General features: G+C 41.9%; 1 protein-coding gene across 2 annotated transcripts in view; it reads left to right on the top strand.

Moving 5' to 3' along the window:
• The window catches only part of AASS (aminoadipate-semialdehyde synthase), a 49,748-nt gene extending 35,161 nt beyond the window's left edge, over window positions 1-14,587 (top strand). For both annotated transcript variants that reach the window (XM_053255936.1, XM_053255937.1), the window contains 6 exons: window positions 1,182-1,349; window positions 6,371-6,466; window positions 6,711-6,826; window positions 7,054-7,142; window positions 9,361-9,537; window positions 10,261-14,587. In XM_053255936.1, coding sequence (XP_053111911.1) covers window positions 1,182-1,349; window positions 6,371-6,466; window positions 6,711-6,826; window positions 7,054-7,142; window positions 9,361-9,537; window positions 10,261-10,379 — 765 coding nt within the window. In that variant the 3' untranslated portion in view covers window positions 10,380-14,587. The remainder of the gene's footprint in view (window positions 1-1,181; window positions 1,350-6,370; window positions 6,467-6,710; window positions 6,827-7,053; window positions 7,143-9,360; window positions 9,538-10,260) is intronic.
• The last annotated feature ends 5,371 nt before the right edge of the window (window positions 14,588-19,958 follow it).

Below are 19,958 nucleotides of genomic sequence, written 5' to 3' on the forward strand. Positions count from 1 at the left end.
TTAAAAGGTGCCTCTTTGCCAAGTTAGCAGGGGTTAGGAATGGTCAAGTCTTTTTGTGTGTGACAAGTCTGTCACAAGTCAGACTGTCACGTAGACTGTGACAAGTCTGTGTGGATCTTTCTCATACAAAATGTATTTATGTATGTCCTTTATCCCATCCTTCCTAAGCTCAGGGTAGCTACAAAGTAAAATGACCAATCATACCAGTATCCTTAAAATGCAACACTTATTTGTTTGGGTTTTCTTTGTCACGATGGTAGTGTCCTGTCCTATCAAGCCATGGGCCATTGCAACACAGTTCAATTATTGCCAGGGCTTCCTCTTCAGAAGAAGACACAAGAAGCTCCTGTTGTAGCATGTTTGCAGATCTTATTTCCAATTAGGACCGTCTTCAGTTACCAAACTGCTTACTCCAAAGTAGTCCCTAGAAACTGGATGAAATTCTTTCAGATTCCAAATCCTTACAAGACTTGTCTGAAGAATCTCAACTGTATAAATACTTGTAGGACTATTGTGTCTTCTCTTCATTCTCTGTTACAACATATTCAGTAACATATGCATTGAGTTCCCTTTTCTAGAGGCAAAGGAGTTCAGGGGAAATTTTCTGCACCCAGTGTTTATGGCAGTGGCATTTTGACTGTTGTACGCTGTAAAGAAACATCCCAAGTATTCTTATGACTGAAAAATTTAACTTTCAAATCAGATTTCCACGTGAATTTTCCTTCATTGAACACTTCATTGGCTTATACTTGTTCTGATTTAGGATAGATAAGAACAAGACATCGCATTGCTAGTTGTAAAAAAAACTGTAATGCCATGGTAAACATTTCTTTAAAATATCTATATCCCACCTTTCAACAAGCTCAAAACAACTTTGTGTTGCAAAAGTTAAAAACACTAAAATGGCTTCCTGTTGAGGGCATCTCTGATCCTGTATTGTGTATGGGTCATCTGGGAAAGCCAAGGACAGGTTTGAAATAGTTCATCCTCCTTGACCCTCCTACAGCACCATGGCTGTGGACGCATTCAGGGGTCATTGACACATCCCTGAGACAGAAGGAGGAGGGCAGCCTTGCATCTCATGGGAGATAAACATGTCTAAGGAGGGATTTGGTGAATTTGGGAATTCCAGTCTTAAAATATAGTTCTTACATGATTGTTGTTTTTTCCACAATCCTTAGGTTATTAATATTCCAGCCGGAGGAGCTTTGCTTGATTCTGTTACTGTCATGGATTTTTTCCCAGGATTAAATTTGGAAGGTTTTCCAAACAGAGACAGTACAAAATATGCTGAACCATATGGTATTCAGTCAGCTCACACTCTCTTAAGAGGAACTTTACGATACAGGGTAGGTACGTTTTGATAGCATAGAAAGCATTGTTGATCATATGTTATGAGGGAGGAGAGCTGGTCTTGTGGTAACAAGCATGACTTGTCCTATTAGCTAAGCAGGGTCTGCCCTGGTTGCTTGTGAATGGGAGACTAGATGTGTGAGCACTGTAAGATATTCCCCTTAGGGATAGAGGCACTCTGGAAAGGGCATCTAGGTTCCAAGTTCCCTCCCTGGCATCTCCAAGATAGGGCTGAGAGAGATTCCTGCCTGCAACCTTGGAGAAGCCGCTGCCAGTCTGTGTAGACAGGGGCGTATCTAGGGTGGGGCAGGCAGGGCACGTGCCCCGGGTGCCACTTGAAGGGGGGCGCCATTCTTAAAAAAAAAAAAAAAAGGCTGCTGAAAACAAAATGGCCACCATGCATGCTCAAATGGGCTCTGTGAGGCCCTAGGCCATGCCAGGCCTTGCAGAGGCCATTTGAGCATGCGCAGTGGCCATTTTGTTTTCAGTGGCCATTTAAATTTTTTTTTTTTAAAAACAGCCACCGCACATAATCAAATGGTCCCTGTGAGGCCCTAGAGGCCAGCAGGGGGAGGGGGGACCTTTGCAGACCCCCTACACATGGCCTTTAGGAAGACCCCCTGAAGGGGCTGCAGGTAATTTCTTTAAAAAATATATAATATGTCACTGTACACATATTTAGTTTGGCACTAAGTACAGAGAATCAGGGCTTGTGAATACTGAGCTGAAGCTTATGAGCTAGGATTGTATTCATTTGGTCTTACTTTGCTTCTTGTGATAAGTGAGTTAAATGTGATGTCTTAATAATATGGCTATTAATAGTGAGTTTGTCTTTGAATCAGTGTGAAATCCTGAGTATTAAGGCCCACTGGGAGTTTCTTGCTCTCTTTCTCTCATTTTAACTGTCTTTCTGAAATACCAGAATATATTCCAAGCAGTGACACAGTTTACTTTAATTATTTTCAGAGTATCTGGGAAAAGTCAAATTCTCCATTTATTTTTAAAACATATATAATAGTGATGCTACAATGCATAGCAGAGAATTAGACAGGCACTTCTGTTTAGTTTTCCAAGTACACCTCTACAGAGTTTTTGGGTATTTCATGAGCCCCAGCATAATGAAATTTGTAGTTTCCCAGCATTTTTTGGTCTGGCTACGTCCACTGCTAAATAGTTTTTGAAATATGAAAAGATTAACAAGCTTGACTTGTATTTTTCAGCTGATATTATGGTAAAGTTATCTGAAAGATGGGTGTCAGATGTTCGGACAGGGGGCACAATTTCAGTGCTTGCCCTAGGCGCTATTTTCCCTAGATACGCCTCTGTGTGTAGACAATACTGAGCTAGATGGACCAATGGGCTGACCCAGTATATGGCAGCTTCCTGTGTTCCTATGTTACACTTACTAAGTGGAAAGTCAACAGTTCCCTGATTTTCTTATGTGAGTGGTGCTTCTGTAATACACTTTTCACATAAGAAAAACACTAAGATAATTCTAGGTGCCCTTGCTGTTGAGATAAGCTGGGTGGCACCTGGGGATAGGGCCGTTCTGGTAGTGATGTCCCAATTAGGGAATTCACTCTTAAGGGAAGCTTCCCTTGGGGCCTATGCCCTTGGTGCAACAATAACCTTATTAGTTGTCCAGGCCTCTTAATCTATTGAATGGATTTTAATGGTGCAACTTTTTAAACTGCAGATTTTCTTATGATTTTATTGCTTTATTTAATTTGCAAACTGCCCTGGGAATTAGGGGTGTTTTGAAGCGTGGTTCGAGCACTTTAAAAGAAAGTAGAAAGCGAACTTTAATAAAACTGAGAACAGGTGCTTACCTGCTTTCTGCCGCCCTTTCCAGCTCCCTGCTGGTGGGGTGGCACATGTCCCCCAAAGCCCTACACCCCATCAGCACACACATGGCATCTGTGCATGTGTGGATGCCATTTGTATGGTCAGTAACACCAGGCTGACCACGCAAATGGTGCTTGTGCATGTGCAGATGCCATGTGCATGCTGACGGCGTGTGGGGCTTTTTGGGACATGTGCCGCCCCAGCATTCTGGAAAGGGCAGTGGAAAGCAGGTAAACAGCTGTTCTCAGTTTTATTAAGGTTCCCTTTCTAATTTCCTTAAAAGTGCTGGAATCGCGCTTCAAACCACAGTTCCAGCACATACCTACTGAGAATTGTAGATTAAAAGGAAATGTATGAGATAGGTAAATGACTTGTGGCCATGATTATGTAACCTTGAGCCCCTGGTGGCACAGTGGTAAAACTGCCACCCTGTAACCAGAAGGTTACAAGTTCGATCCTAACCAGGGGCTCAAGGTTGACTCAGCCTTCCATCCTTCCGAGGTTGGTAAAATGAGTACCCAGAATGTTGGGGGGCAATATGCTAAATCATTGTAGAGCTTCCAGCTATAGAGCGGTATATAAATGTAAGTGCTATATATTAATTACATAATAGTTACAGATTGCTTGTCAGAGACTGAAATAAAACTGAACTGAGCTAATAGTTACAGCTATTGTGGTCCTTTATTACCAAAGGTCAAGGCTCATTTGTCTGGGCACAATGCATTCTACTATACTCTTATTGAAAGGGACTACAGGTCAGTGTTAAGGCACATATTTCCCAAACAGAAGGTCTCTGATTCAATCTTTGGCATGTCCAGGTGAAGCATCTCTGGAAACAGGGCTCTGAAAGTCATCTGCCTGAGCCGCTTTCAGTGCAGGCAAGATGGACCAATGGTCTGCCAGCAAAAGACTGCAATCCTGTGCATGTATACCTGGGAGTAAATCCCATTGAACACATTGGGACTTCCTTCTGAGTAATCATGCATAGCATTGCACTGGGAATTGTATGTATGTATGTATGTATGTATGTATTCACATTTTATACTGCCTTTCATAAGACATCCCAAGGTGGTTTACAAAAGTTAAAATAAAACTCCATTTAAATTACATTTAAATCCTTAATCAGTTAAACAATAAAAACCATAAAACACCAAAAAAACAACCACCATTTAAAAAGATAAACAGAAGCAGGAAAGCTGAGAAACCTGGCACCCCATAAGCGATAAAAGCCTGAACAAGTAAAAAAGGTCTTAATTTTTTTTAAAGCAGCCAAAGGTGTCAAAGAGTGAACAATCACTGGGAGAGCATTCCAGAGGCTGGGGGCAATAACAGAAGGCCCTGTCCCATGTGCACGACAATTGAACCGCTCTGTGTCAGCACATGAAGCAAAGGGCCCCCTTTTTGGGTGGGCAGAAACCCTTGGGATCAGGTGGTCCTTCATGTATCCAGGGCCCAAATGGTTAAGGGCTTTAAAGCTAATGACCAGTACCTTGAATTGGGTCCGGAAGCAAATTGGCAACCAGTACAGCTCTTTCAGAATAGATGTAATATGCTCTGAGCAAGCAGTTCCAGAGAGAACCCTGGCAGCTGCATTCTGGACCAGCCGAAGTTTCTGAATATGCAACCCCATATAAAGTACATTGCAGTAATCCAGCTGTGATGTGACTAAGGCATGGATAACTGTGGCCAGATCTGCCTTCTCGAGAATGGGACGCAGCTGGCACACTAGCCGAAGCTGTGGAAAGGCACTCCTGGCTGTCACCTCTACCTGACCACCCAAAAGCAGAAATGGGTCCAGCAAGACCCCCAAGCTCCACACTTTCTCTTTCAGGGGGAGTACAACCCCTTCAGAGCTATCCTGATTGGCTTTTCTACTGACCAGCAGCACCTCCAACTTGCCTGGATTTAACCTCAGATTGCCAGCCCACATCCAGCCCATCGCTGCCTCTAGCCACACCCCTCCCCCAGTTCAGTACATCCACTTGCTTTCCTAGGATCTGATGTCAGAGAAGGGCAGAGCTGAGTGTCATCTGCATACTGAGGACACTTTAGTCCAAGCCTCCTCATGACCTGTCCCAGCAGTTTCATGTAGATGTTGAACAGCATGGGGGACAATACTGAGCCTTGTGGGACCCCATAGGCCAGAAGCCAAGGAGTCGAGCAGAAGTCCCCCAGCACCACCTTCTGGCACCTTCTTCCAAGAAAGGACTGGAACCACTACAATGCACCCCTGCCCTGATCCCTATACCGGAGAGGCAGAAGGATACCATGGTCAATAGGATCAAATGCCGCTGAGAGGTCCAGCAGAACCAACAGGAATGCACTCCTCCTGTCTAATTCCTGCCATAGGTCATCCAACAGGCAGTTTCAATCCCAAACCAAGAGCAGAAACCAGATTGAAAAGGGTCTAGATAGCCCGTATCATCAAAGACTGCCTGCCTGCCTGCCATATTTTTATACCACCGGATATGTACATCTCTAGGCGGTGTATAAAATTTAAAATAATATTTAAAAATCAGCACAGATTAAAATACACAAAACAATAGCATAAAACAATTAAAACAAATTATTAAAATTATAATTAATTTATAGCAGCACAGCCATCACACGCTCTATCACCTTGTTTAAAAAGGGACAATTTGAAACAGATAGAGAAAATTAATAAAAATATGTCCATGAATCACAAGTTTACTAAAAAGTAATCAATGAGATCTCATAAAAGTGATCACCAAGTGTCCCATTGAAAAATTAGATCCAGGTTATTTCCAAAGTATCTTGCTGTCTGTAGATGGAAGAGGTATATGATTGTAGTGTCTCATTTTAATAAAAAAAAATTGGATATCCGTCTTGTCTATCTTGTAGTTATGCCAACTGTGTTTTGACTGAAATCATGTTCATTGATTATTCTTTATGGATCTTGTTGTGATGCATGGACATATTTTTATTAATTTTGATCAATTATACCTTATGTAGTTAAGATAATTTTCAGTTATAGTTTTATTATCAGTATCCTATTAAAACATTAACATACAGTATTTGGTTTCTTTGTTAATATTGTGATATTACTGAATCCACTTAAGGTTTGTTTGGTTTTTTGGTCTGACAGCCAGCCAGTGAAGAGCCATTATTTTATTCTGTGTTCCTTTATAACCCCTTGCTTCTCTTCCTCTAGGGTTTTTCTAAAGCCTTAGGAGGCTTTGTGAAACTAGGATTAATAAATCCGGAACCGTGCCCTATGCTTAGTGCAACGGCACCTTCTGTAAACTGGGTGAGTGTTGCTGTCTTGGTCCCAGAGAGAGGGATTCTCAGGGCTGCAGCTGGGGTTTGTATGGTATTGGTTCCTTTGCATTTGTCCCCAGCCTTGGGTCCCCAGATGTTGCTGGACTGCAACTGCCACCATGCCCAGCCCGAATGGTCTTTGGCAAACTTTCTCCTTCTTCACCTGCAGTTTTCCTAAGGCTTTTCTCAGACTTTTAGGTGGTCATATGGCGTTTCTACTTTTTTAAACCTAGAAAGAGCTGATGTGCAAACTCCTTGGACTTAAGCCACCTGCCAAATCTGATGACCTCCGAGATGCCGTCTACAATAAACTGGAGCAAGATGAACAGCAGCTGGAGGCAATCGAATGGTAGGAATTGGGAGATTACAAGAGTGGCCTCCCCTACCCTCTTAAGCCTTCTCTCTAATTAAGTTTGTTAGGAATAGTGTCCAGTCGTCCAACCTGTTTCTTAATGCATGCTGTGGGATGGGGAACGGGGTTCTTATGTTAAAGCCTGACTTTGACTGAATCTGGTGACAAAGGTCATGCAATTGTTCTGATACGTGTCTTTATTTTATTTGTCTTATTGCTTGCAGGCTCGGATTAGTTGGAGATGAACCTGTTCCAGTTGCAGAGTCTATAGTGGGTGCACTGGCCAAGCACATGGAGGCCAAGCTGTCTTTTGGTAGGTGGAAGACATTCAGCTTTGCACTTTGCCCAACTGTATTTTCTGATTGTTTTCTCATTGTGGTGGAAGAGGGGAAATTGTTCAGGTTCCATTGCTCACCTAAGGTCATGCATTCATATTGTCAAGTGGTCCATTAAGCCAAATATTAAAATGATTAGCCACCTTGTCATTCTCCTAGCCAGGCTACTTAGCTCGACCTTCATCTCCAGTTAGTGTCCTAGTTTATCTTGATGCTTTCTGGTTCAAGACTGTGTTACATGGTTTTCTCATGTGTTACTTACTCATGGCTCACACCCATCTCTGAGCACACACTGAATTCTTTGCACGCCTTTCCCACTGCTACTGAGGTTCCTTATTGGTTGCTTGCCCTTCTCTTGTGATTTTGTTGGATTGTCATCAGAACTGACTCCAAAATTAGTCAATTCTGTACACTTAGTGCATCTGATTTTTGCAAGTTGTATGGCACCCATGTTGACTTGTGGTTCCTCTGTACAAAGCAGGCATTTGAATCAGCACCCATGGCAGGTTTTTGTGGCAGAAAGAGGCATTCCATCTTATGCCCTTTGGAGCCTTGGACATCTGATAGTGATTTCCTATGCTTCCAGTTTCGTAGTAAGGTATGGGATTGGAAGTGTTGGAAGCTCTTGTGAAGAATTTATAAGTAGGATTTATAAAGAACACGGGAAGCACAATGGACAGATTCACAAGATGTCAGTTTGTATCCCAGTCTTTTCAAATATGGAAATTTCCTTTATCTAAAATAAAGGTTTGGGAAGAAGGGAGGAATTGAAGGTGCAGATATGACATATAGCAAGGATCCAATGGGCTATGTGAGGTTTCTGATTCCCTCTTCTAATGGCAGTTCCCTTGGCCGCCACATCAAACAACAACCCAGGAGAACTCTGGTGTATGAGTGTGGGAATCCTTGAGCATACCTAAGGGCTTTCTGGCTTATCTTTACCCCGTTTTCCCAAAATAAACACATTATTAACGTGCTGCTTTCCCTTACATTGCCACTAGGTAATATGGAACCTGATCATATTATCTATGTCCATTCAGACTTCCTTTACTAAAGGAAGACTGAAAAAATGGTCTGCTGGCAGTGGCCTCACCAGGCACTTTTTTGCATGGAAACATTTGGCTTTCTCTTCCCAGTGTTCCACCTATTTCTAGAGCATCTGACCTGAGGAACGGTTTGCTGTAATTTTGAAAGTTTGTATGCTGGTTTTGATGAGCATACCACACCACTAGCACACCGTACCACCAGTCTGGTGTCTATTGGCCACCTCCAGCCTCAGTGGCATGATGCCTCTGAATGCAGAGGAGAAGCATCAAGAGAAAGGGCATGCCCTGAGCTATTGCCTGTGGGCTTCCCAGAGGCATCTGGTGGGGCCACTGAGTGAAACAGGATCCTGGACTAGATAGGCCTTGGGCCTTATCCCCAGGGCTGTTCTTATGCTCTTATGAACACCTCAATTAAAAAGAAGTTTCGATAAAAGATGTTGACCACAGTCCAGAGACTAGTAGGTGTAACTGAAGTCAATGGGACACACTAGTTGTAACTAACTTGTCCTGTGGAACTCAATACTGTTTAGGTGTAGCTAACGTTCTCTGGATCAGGACCATTGGCTCATTTTCTGTTCTGCTTATTTTCTGGACCCAGTATAGCTACAAAGATTGTTATCCAAAGAATTTTTTTTTTAATCAGAAGCCATGCAAAGGGGAGAACTGTTTCTGTACAAGTATGTTGGCATGATGAGTACACAAAGATGCAAAATGGCTAAAATTTCTACTGTATTCCATTTTACATGCAAACTTGAAAAGTGCTATTTCAAGTATAATTTCTGGTTTGTTAGTAGTTATTTGAAGTACAAAAGTAATTGGTTTTACAAAGAAATAAAGCCACCACATTCCAAAATGGTATTTGTTGAACTTCAAGATAGATGCATCTGTCCTCCTCAAATTATTAATGTCCAGTGTTCCTGGAGCATTGGGATGGTTGGATAATTTCCCTGCTATGGCCTGAATTTTTTTCTTCAAGGGGAAAATATAAATTTTATTTGCAAGCAAAAGGATAACAGGTGCATTTAATGCCCTTTGGGTTATAACTAGGGACTCTTGCAGATCATGGAACAGTTACGAGCTCATTGTCAAGTCTGCATCTTGTGATCTTTTCAATCTTAGAATACTGCGATAAGTTGCTGTTTTCCTCTAGGTACTGGAGAACGAGATATGATAGTAATGAGGAATGAAATTGGAATCCGACATCCATCTGGTCATTTGGAAGACAAATCCATCAGTCTTGTGGTGTATGGTGATGATAAAGGATATTCTGCAATGGCTAAAACTGTAGGGTACCCTACTGCTATCGCAGCAAAGATGGTTCTGGATGGTATGTATGGTCCTTTTCCAATTTGTAACTAAATGGCCTCTGAACATGGAGTTATTGTTTTAGCAATGATTATATCTTCTCAATAAAGGAAAAAGTTTGAAAGACATTGGTTGTTTTTGGAATCAATATATATTTTTAGTGCCTCTAGACAAAGCTATTGTCTGATCTTACTAAGCATTGAACTTCTTTCATAACAGGACCATAACCAGCTTGGTTGGTGGTGACTTGAAACTGGGCCTTTTCTAGACTCTGCAACACATTTCCTAACAAAATTAGTGTTTCCCCTTCTCTGAATGTTTTTCAGAAGGACCTAAAAACATTCCTGTTTAGTCAGGCTTTTAGTTTATGAAGAGCTGCTCAACTTCGACCCTCCTGCAGATGTTGGCCTACAACTCCCATAATCCCTGGCTATTAGCCACTGTGACTGGGGATTCTGGGAGTTGTCATCCGAAAACAGTTGGGGGGCCTAAGTAAAGCAGGCCTGGAAGCTTTGGTTTTAGAAACTTTATTTTATTTTAAATTTTTAAAAATATGTTAATGTTTCAGTTGGTTTTATATTGTGAACTGCCCAGGGACCTTTTTTTGTATGGGATGGTATATAAATGTACTAAATAAACTTGTCAAAGAAATATCATCATTATTATAAAGAAATATCACAGAAGTTGCTATTTGTATATAAACACTCACCAGGTCATAAACTATATTTCCTTCTTTGTTTTTCAGGTGGAATTAACACCAAAGGCATGGTCATCCCATTGACTAAAAATATATATGGACCAATACTTGAAGGTGTTCGAGCTGAAGGCATTACATACAGTACCCAGAGTGTTGTCAAGCAGTAACCAAGACGTCATCTTTCTTGGGGAAAGGGTTTAATCATTCATTCATTCATTCATTCGATTTTTGTACCACCTTTCCAAAAATGGCTCAGGGTGGTTTACACAGAGAAATAATAAATAAATAAGATGGCTCCCTGTCCCCAAAGGGCTCACAATCTAAAAAGAAACATAAGATAGACACCAGCAACAGTCATTGGAGTTACTGTGCTGGGGGTGGACAGGGCCAGTTACTCTCCCCCTGCTAAATAAAGAGAATCACCACGTTAAAAGGTGCCTCTTTGCCAAGTTAGCAGGGGTCTGCTGTACTTGGTCTGTACTTCTTGTATGTACAATTTGAAGCATGTAAAATGATTGCCTACCATGGGCATCGTCCCCTGGAAAGCTTTTTGTGCAATCCCATTGAAATGAATGGGAGCTGTACAAAATCACGTGTGTGTCCTTATGCAGCTTTCATCTGTTCAGTGGGTTTGTGCAAAAGAACTAGCTGGTGGGTTGTGCCCTGTACCTTTTTAAAAGGTGCTTGACACTGAAAGGTGGCAACATGTATTAAATCATAATGTGGTGCAGTATTTACCATCCACACAAGACTCTTTAAACAGTGCCACAATATTTTTAATTGTAACCTCAGTACTGCAATATTGCTGTGCGTAGTAAATTCAAGGCTTTGTTTTTAAACAGAAAATTTGCCCCTAAAACATGACAAGGGCAGAAGAAAATGGTAGTACATTGTTTGTGAACCTAACTGGGAATATTTTTCCTCCTTCAGTGAGTAATTTATTATAATACACAACTGAGGCCTTTCTTCCACTAAGTCAGTGAGGCACTGCCAGAACTAACGGTTGCACTATTGTGCCCTCTGTCTTCTAGGAATGTATCTGCGGGCAATTCCCTCCTGACCTCCATGATTCCATTTTTGCCATGTGCTTATGGCTAGGTCCATGTACAAGGTAATCTTGGGAACCCATTCATTCCACAGTGTGCTCCTTGGCACCACGTACCTGGCCAAGTTTTACAATTGAGTTTTGTTGCTTGCTTGGCAACAGGGAGCCAAATGTGCAGAATCCATTTATAGGACTGTCTTCCACACGGATCCCATCACAAGGTTTGTAGAGGCCATAGGTCAGCGCTGGAAGACCTTGGAAAACTGCTGCCAAGTGGAATAGATAACAATGGGCTAGATGGACCAATGGTCTCCTTCTGGTATCAGACAGCATCATACGTCCATTGATGTTTTAAATAATTTCATGGCAGGTGTGGTTATAGCAATTGACTCTATGTTATAACCAAAAGGGAAACTTATTTGATTTGCACTTTAGTGCCTAGAAAATCATGTAAAGTAAAAGGTCAAAGATATTTTTGTATGTCACAAAAGAGTGTGGAAAAACATTGATTGTTTTAGATACTACACAAAAGTTTGAAAGTAGTACCGTGCTCTTTATCTATGTGAAAGTCTGCAGTTTCACATCTGCCAAATACTGTACTGTTTGAAACCACATTTCAGTTTGTAAGGGATTGGATAATATCCAGACAGTATACACAGCTATGGAAAATTTCCCTGTTACATTGTAGGAATGCCAGCTGAAATGCCTGTTAATCTCTCTTGCTGATGTAGTCTAACACAGGGATCCTCAACGTTGGGCTCCCAGATGTTAGTGGACTTCAACTCCCATAATCCCAAGCCCCAGTGGCCTTTGGTTGGGGATTATGGGAGTTGAAGTCCAATAGCGTCTGGGGGCCCAATGTTGAGAATCTCTGGTCTAACACAACATGATGCTGTGCCTCAAATGTGTATCTGCTCCATTCTTAGGAGAAGCAGCAATATTTTAAATGCAGCTCTTGTCCTGTATGCATTAGTCATGTGAGGGTAAAACTTGTTTAGTAGCTGCCTTTCCAATTAATGTTGTTTGGGGAAAGGCCTTGAACTCAGGCCTTTCCCCAAACAACCATATGGGCTTTCTGAGCACATGGGAGCAGCGCAGCTCCATAGTCCTTCTGGGCATGTCCCTCTACATTCAGTGCCTTTTCACCAAGATCTCTTGGGATGGATGGAAAGATCATTTTACTTCAGCCATGGAAAAAATAAGGAGCCTATCAAGTTAGGTATGACTTCATTGAAAGTCTGGGGTGCGCTTGACAAGGGGAAGGGAGAGATGGGGAAAGGAGAAGGCTGCGGGTTTGTGGTTCCTATTTAGATGACTGGAGATTGCTAACTCAGTTGGCTAAAAGAAAAACAACATAAACAGCATTTTTTTTAATGTGCCAAAATGAATGTGCCCAGTAGTTTTAATCCAGGGTGCAGTGACTTTCCTCAGTGTGCCTTTTGGCTTTTTAATATCTTTGAATGGGTTATATCTAAACTTTTCAGGCTTGACATATTTCAGTGATGAGATTTCAGAGTGAGCAGTTAGGAATACTGTTGAGTTTCATTCTTTGATTCTCACCAATGTGAACAGAACCAGGATTTGATGTTAACATTCATTCCCTTGTCAGAAATTCAATAACACCATTTTCTTTCTCTTTGACTCTGGTAGTCTGGATTTTTCATACATGTACCCTGAAACGGTAAATTTTCAAAAGATATTTTTAACTCTTGACCAGTCTCTCTAATGACTAGTTGAAATTGTGGATACGATTCTAGTTCTGGTTATGGACTCTAGTCTCTTACCAAGATATTGAACCATACAGTGAAATTGGTGATTGCCAACAGATGGAGAAGTCACTGCAGAGAAGAAGTATGGAAGTGATACAGTATACTGCTCATGGTATGAGAATGGAGCATAGCTGGCACCTCAGTCATGTTACTTAATTGAAATAAGCCAGATTAATAGGCCACAACTTTGTGAACCACCCTTCAGGTCATTTGGCGTATGGGAGCCATAGATGTTAGTCTGCCCAGTCATAGTCATACTACTAGGAAGGGACATCTATAGAGTCAGTGTGGTGTAGTGGTTAGAGTGTTGGACTAGGACCCAGGAGACCTGAGTTCAAAGCTCATTCAGCCATGGAACTCACTGGGTGACTCTGGGTCAGTCACTCATTTCTCAGCCAAGCCTATTTCACAGGGTTGTTGTGAGGATAAATATAATCATGTACACTGCCCTGGGCTATCTGGAGGAAGAGTGGGATAAACATGTAGTAAATAAATAGCAGCTTAGCTGCTGCTTTGATGAAATCCAGATACTCCTAAACACGCCCAAACAGCCTAACCCAGGAAAAATCACACCTTGAGGCTATTCTCACGTGCAGTGGAAACTGGGCTAAGGGAGCCCAGGCAGCCTGGTTTCTATTGCATGCAAGAACTGCTGGGAGCCGTGCAGCTCATGGTGGCAAACCTTGGGTAGCCTGCCGTGCAATCCGGGTTTTGGAGCGCCCGAAAAGTGGGTTCCTGGATTGTGTCACTGCGGTGCGGCTGAATGGGAGGCTCCCCCAAAGGCTCCTCCCAGCGTCAGGAGGCTCCCCCAAAGGCACCACACACTTCTGTGGTGCTTTATGGGACTCCCAGGGGCCAGGAGGCCCCTGAACCCCACTGCCCCAACCGGCTCCATGACGGAGCTGGTAATTGTCTGGGCAGCTGATCGTCTGCAGGGAGAGGGGGGGTCAAACCTGTCCTCCTCACAACTCCCCCCCCCTTCCGGCTCTACACACGGATTGTGTATAGAGCTTCTTCAGTGTCAAGACTATTGTGAAGAGCTGGCCAAAGGGGTGAAGCATAACTGTGCTGGCTTAGCACGCAGTCTGACAGGCCTACTGAGATGGGTGAATTGCAGCTGCCGAGGCTCCCTTTATTTCCCCCACATATGCACTGTGGGGCACAAATGGGCCCCTGCCTGAACACAGGAGTGATTCTTCTGATTCATAGTAATCGGGCAGCATTTGGCTTTAAGTGACTGTTACCGTTTAAAGCAGAACAAAAATGAGCCACACTCTTCAATCCTTATCTGTCCTCTCCACCCAGGCAAAAGGACACACTTCTTTTTTGAATATTTTAATATTTCAGTCTACTATAAATTAAAGGGAGAACTGGAAGTCCATCTCCAGATCTAGGATCACTCAAAATGTAGTGTGTGTGTATCAGACTGTTTTCTATTCCAATATCCTATTGAATCACTTTCTTAAACAGGGCACAGACTGTGCTTTTTGTATGTATTTGGTTTAAAGAAATCCGGTGCCTCTGCTATGATAACATGCTAAATAAAAACTTTTGGCTTGTAGCTGGACTTTTTGTTCCCCCCCCACCCATCATTTTTCATCCTGAAGCACTGGGGAGCATACCTCCCTCCTTGGTTCTGTCTCTGAGGCTGCAGAAATGTTTTCTTTCACTGTATTGTTTTGAGCAATTATATTCTTGCTGGTGGAGGAAAGGGAAGGAGAGATGAGAAGAGGTTTTTTCCTTTTGTTTGTTCGGTTTTTCCTCATCTTGTTGAGATGGTACAGACAACCTGGTTTAACAAGTACAATAGCTGTAAAGGAAAAATAGTGTCTTCATTGAAGCATACCTTACATTGATTCCTCATGTCAATATATCCTTTGATGGAAAACCTGGGTTGATGGTAAAATTGCTCCTTTTACTTGTAAGGTGTCTTCAGGTTTTCTTTGTCCCAGTATTGCAAACATTTATCTTCTCTTTTCACACTGTACAGGATTTTTCACACAGTACAGGATTGTGCTTTGAGAGTCAACTCATTTGAATAAGAGGCATAAATGGCAGTAAAAAGAAAAGTCAATTCTACTGTTTTTTCTCGTGTCACTGTAACTTTTCCAAGGCTTTCTCACAGTACATATGGTACTTTGCATAAATCAAAATGGTGGTTTCAGCTGTGCATATTAAGGTTAAATATATCAATGGAAAATCTTTTGAGGTGCTTGGGAGCACTGGCAAAATGAAATACAATTGACAAGTTAAGGTTAAGGTTGTATGGCAAATATAATTTAGTGCTGAGATGTATTACTACCAAAAGAAAAAAGAACAATTTCCTTACATGCAAGAGAGATCTATCAGTGGTTATTTGCTATGATGGCTATGTATCATGTTCAGAGGCATTAAATGCTAATGGGAGAGGGCCATTATTTTTCATGCCCTGCTTCTGGCCAGAATCTGGTTCTCCACTGTGGGAAATAGGCAATGGCCCTTCGGGTCTGATCCTGCAAGGCTCCTTCCCTTAACCTCAAAGCGGGTGCCAAGATGTTTCTATTAAGTTGCTCAGTGTGGTTTGATAGACTCTCTTTCAGGGGTAAATATGAGAGTAGACTCAATGGGTTGCAATCAAAGATTCCCTTCTTCTGCAGGAAGGAGTCTTTCTTCAAGAAGAAGGGAACCTTTAGATACAACTGCTATGAGAATACCACCAACATTTTATAAAATGTGCTCAATGGCACTATTTTTACTCTGATTTATTTTAATTAGCCATTAAATCATTTTACAAAAGGCTGGTGGTGAGCTCATATTTTTACTTATGTTATTTACAGTTGATTTTATTGGATTGTATTCAGCAGCTGCTTCTTAGTACTCATTTGAGATTCACCTTTTTGGTAACCTTTTTTGAGCTGCTGTTTGCCAATTGTCCACTGTCAAGTTCTACCATCTACTTTTGTAACTTGGAAAACACTAAACTTAAACTGACATTGCTAGTTAAAGATGTATTGAGACCTGCAGTTGTTTCAATAACATATTTCCCATACATGACCCAGTTTACAGAATCAGGCTCTATATCTTTTGAGTCTGTAGTATGGATTACAATAAAAATTTAATTAGAATATGTACTTTTTGTGTGTCTGAGACTTGTTTGCTGGCTCTGTTTAGGAACTGATGCACGTTTATTAAAATGAATAATCCAGGACAAGTTGAAGATTATGGAAGATTTCTTAATTCTTCATTTTTCCCCCAGACCAAGCTCAATATGTGTTCATAAAGAGATTATCTTAAGGAATTATGTTTTAAATAACTTGTCTGCAGGCTAAGACGATGAATGTGATTACAGGATTTGATAGAAGTGAATCTTGGAAGCAGCAGTTTATTTCTTCGGATGATTATTTTTTATTTTTAAAAACCACAAAAAGCTAGAAGAGGAGTTGTTTGTTCTTATCTGCCCATATGATTGGTATCAGTGTAACAATTTGATGAGAATTATTGCAGGGAATAAATCATTTAGTACATAATCGGGCCCTTCCAGCTGTTTTTTAATCGAAGTGTTTTCCTAGGTGAAAGAAGGGCTGCACAAGATCATTGTATTTCCTTGTATGGATTCTCTGAATTGTTCTGTTCTCTAGGATTATGGGTAGGAGAGAATAAAAGTTAAGAGGATTAGAAAATGGGGTTATGATGTAGCCATAAGATCAACATTAACCCTGTGGCACTTGTACCCCAAGGGATATTGTATAAAAAGAATGATTTGGCCTGTTTATATTTTGCTTCTTTTGGAACAAATGAAGACGCAGGGTAATTGTCTGACAGTTTCTGTCTTTTTAGGCCATGTGTCACAAAGTGCAGCCTGTCATAAGCAGTTTCCCTTGCTAAAAAAAAAACCAGAACAAAATTCATAATACATTTGGGTTAATCTTACTTTTTGGGCAGCTCATTATGTCTGGTTGCAAGTCAGTCTGATTGTAAAAAAATTGTACTGAATTGTTAAAAAAACCCTTACACAAGTAGTTATTAATTTTCTTGCAATAAGAAGTTACTGGCCTCCTCATCCAGGACTGACTGGGAAGCTCCACACTTGCTTAGCTGCTGGCACTTATTCTTCAGTTTTGACCGAAAAGTGGAAAAATGCCTGCCTGGAAGCAGTAATGGGCTGGATGAGGGAGAATAAACTGAAGCTGAATCCATATAAGACAGAGGTACTATTGTGCGGGGTCAGAACTCTAGAGATGATTTTGATCTACCTGTTCTAGATGGGATCACACTTCCCCAAAAGGAACAGGTTTGCAGTCTGGGAGTACTTCTGGATTCACACCTCTCCCTGGCTTCTCAGGTTGAGGCAGTGGCCAGGGGTGCTTTCTATCAGCTCTGGCTGATACGCCACCTATACCCATTTCTTGAGATCAATGACCTCAAAACAGTGGTACATCTGTTGGGTACCTCCAGACTTGACTTCCGTAATGCGCTCCACGTGGGGCTGCATTTGTATGTGGTCCGGAAGCTTCAGTTGGTTCAGAACACGGCAGCCAGGTTGGTCTCTGGGTCATCTCGGAAAGGCTACACTACTCCTTTACTGATGGAGCTGCACTGGCTGCCAATAGGTTTCCTGACAAAATGCAACGTGCTAGTTAAAGCCCTAAACGGCTTAAGCCCTGAGTCTAAGAAAGAGTCAAGTCAAGAGAGCGTTTTCTTCACTATGACCCACACCACCCATTGAGGTCATCTGAGGAGGTCCGTCTCCAGTTACCATCAACTCGTCTGGTGGCTACACAGAGATGGGCCATCTCAGTTGCTGCCCCGAGAGTGTGGAATGCGTGCCCTGCTGCGATACGATCCTCCACATCTCTGGTAATTTTCATAAAACACCTGAAAACCCATCTTTTCACCCAAGCTTTCTCAGCTTCCTAATTTTTTTTAGGTTTTAATCTCTGGTTTATTTTTAAATTGTTAAATTGTTTTAAGTTTTTGTAATGTTTTTAACTTGTTTTATGCTATTGTTAACTGCCCAGAGACGAAAGTTTGGGGCGGTGTACAAATTTGATAGACAGATAAATAAATGTCAACTTGAAGTGTACTTATTGTGTAAGCTCTATGCCAGGGGTGAGGAAACTTGGCACTCCAGCTGTTGTTGAACTACAACCACATGGCTGGGGATGATGGGAGTTGTAGTCAAACAACAGTTGGAGTGCCAAGGTTCCCCACCCCTGCTCTATGCCATTGAGGGCAGTGTTCCCTCTAATAGGGATTCCCGGATGTTGTACATTACAATTCCCAGCATCCCCACCTGCAATGGCCTTTGACTGGGGATTCTGGGAGTTGTAGTCAACATCATCTGGGAATTCCTGTTAGAGGGAACACTATTTGAGGGTCTCTGAACTGGCCCTACTAAAGGTGGGTGTGGCAAGGAGGACTTATTGCACAATTTCCTGACTCACTAAGATCTTTGCAACCCCTTTGAACTAGGGAAATTGAACAGAAAGCCCATAAATTGAGAGAAGGCACACACATCTCCCCACCTCAACCATTCCCAAAGATATGAGCTGCTGGGAAAATGCCATGCGGGACAGTGTTGTCCTAGAGAACCATATAGTGGAGACACAAATGCCAAATTCAGATGTAACAGGAAACTGGAAGTCTTTCACCTCCCAGTTTTTAACCCGCACATCCAAATTTGGGGAAATGGAGTTTGCGGGGGAAAGCAATCTGTGATTTCCCTCCCCAAACCCTGCAGAATCACTGACTGCAGAGAGGCAGCTCTCCCCAATGTCTGAATGGGGATGGGAGAGTGGGGGGTGGGGGGGAGGTCAGTTGGACCCATGTTACACCTGTATGGGGCCAGAGAGTTTACTCCTGGCTCACAGCATCATATGGGTTCCCTGATCCGGTATGGCATAAACTTCAGAACCAGACTGCTTGTTGGAGAGAAAAAACCTAAAATAGTTGAGAATGACTTAAAGGGACAGTTAAAGGCCTAGCCTCTCTGGTTTTGAAGTAACTAGCTTGTGGAACAAATTGCCTCAGCCACAGGTTATAGAAGTGTTGACTTTGGCATCCGTTATGATTAGGAAAGTTGATTTAATTATAAAAGATGAGATGAAATGAAAGTTGAAAGAAAGCCCTTTGGGTAGGCTTTTATATCTCTGAATTTCACCTGGTTTTTGCAATTACTATCCTTTTCTAGCTTATTGTTGTATTTTAGTCCAGATTGCTTTTGATAAGCAAATCATTGTTCCAGCAGTAGAAGACATACATAGGTATATGCTGTTTGCATATGAAATCCAGAACTTGAAGATATGGACACCTTGTAACAGGGAGATTTGATAGCACAAATCACCTGTTTGGGGGCTAGAGAATTGAACTTTGGCCCCGTGTTTCATTCTACTTTCCAGAACGTTATTGGAACAGTCAAAGCTGTTTGCAAGGATCTGTGTTGTGGACTGGATACCATCTAGGAAGAGCATTTCATTTTCCTTCCTTGTAGTTATAGACCACATCTGATTATTCCTCCAGGCCACCTATATTTCTGGTCTCAGTCCTCATGGACTGTACAGTCACATCTATGGTTATAAGCTGTAAAAAAAAAAATCATAGAAGATGCTCTCTGCAGTACTACAATATTGTCATGATTAAATTGTATATTCAAGAGAGGGCCTTCCAACCTTGATGTAAATTCCACCCACCTCCCTGGAAATTTGCTGCTTGATACACAGTGAAGGTGAAGATAAAGTGTGCCGTCAAGTCGATTTCGACTCTTGGCACCCACAGAGCCCTGTGGTTTTCTATGGTAGAATACAGGAGGGGTTTACCATTGCCTCCTCCCGCGCAGTCTGAGATTATACCTTTCAGCATCTTCCTATATCGCTGCTGCCTGATATAGTACCAGCGGGGATCTGAACCGACAACCTTCTGGTAGAATTAATACCTGCATGTTGTACAGTGTTAGA

The sequence above is a fragment of the Hemicordylus capensis genome, chromosome 5, assembly GCF_027244095.1.
Source record: "Hemicordylus capensis ecotype Gifberg chromosome 5, rHemCap1.1.pri, whole genome shotgun sequence".
Classification (NCBI taxonomy): domain Eukaryota; kingdom Metazoa; phylum Chordata; class Lepidosauria; order Squamata; family Cordylidae; genus Hemicordylus; species Hemicordylus capensis.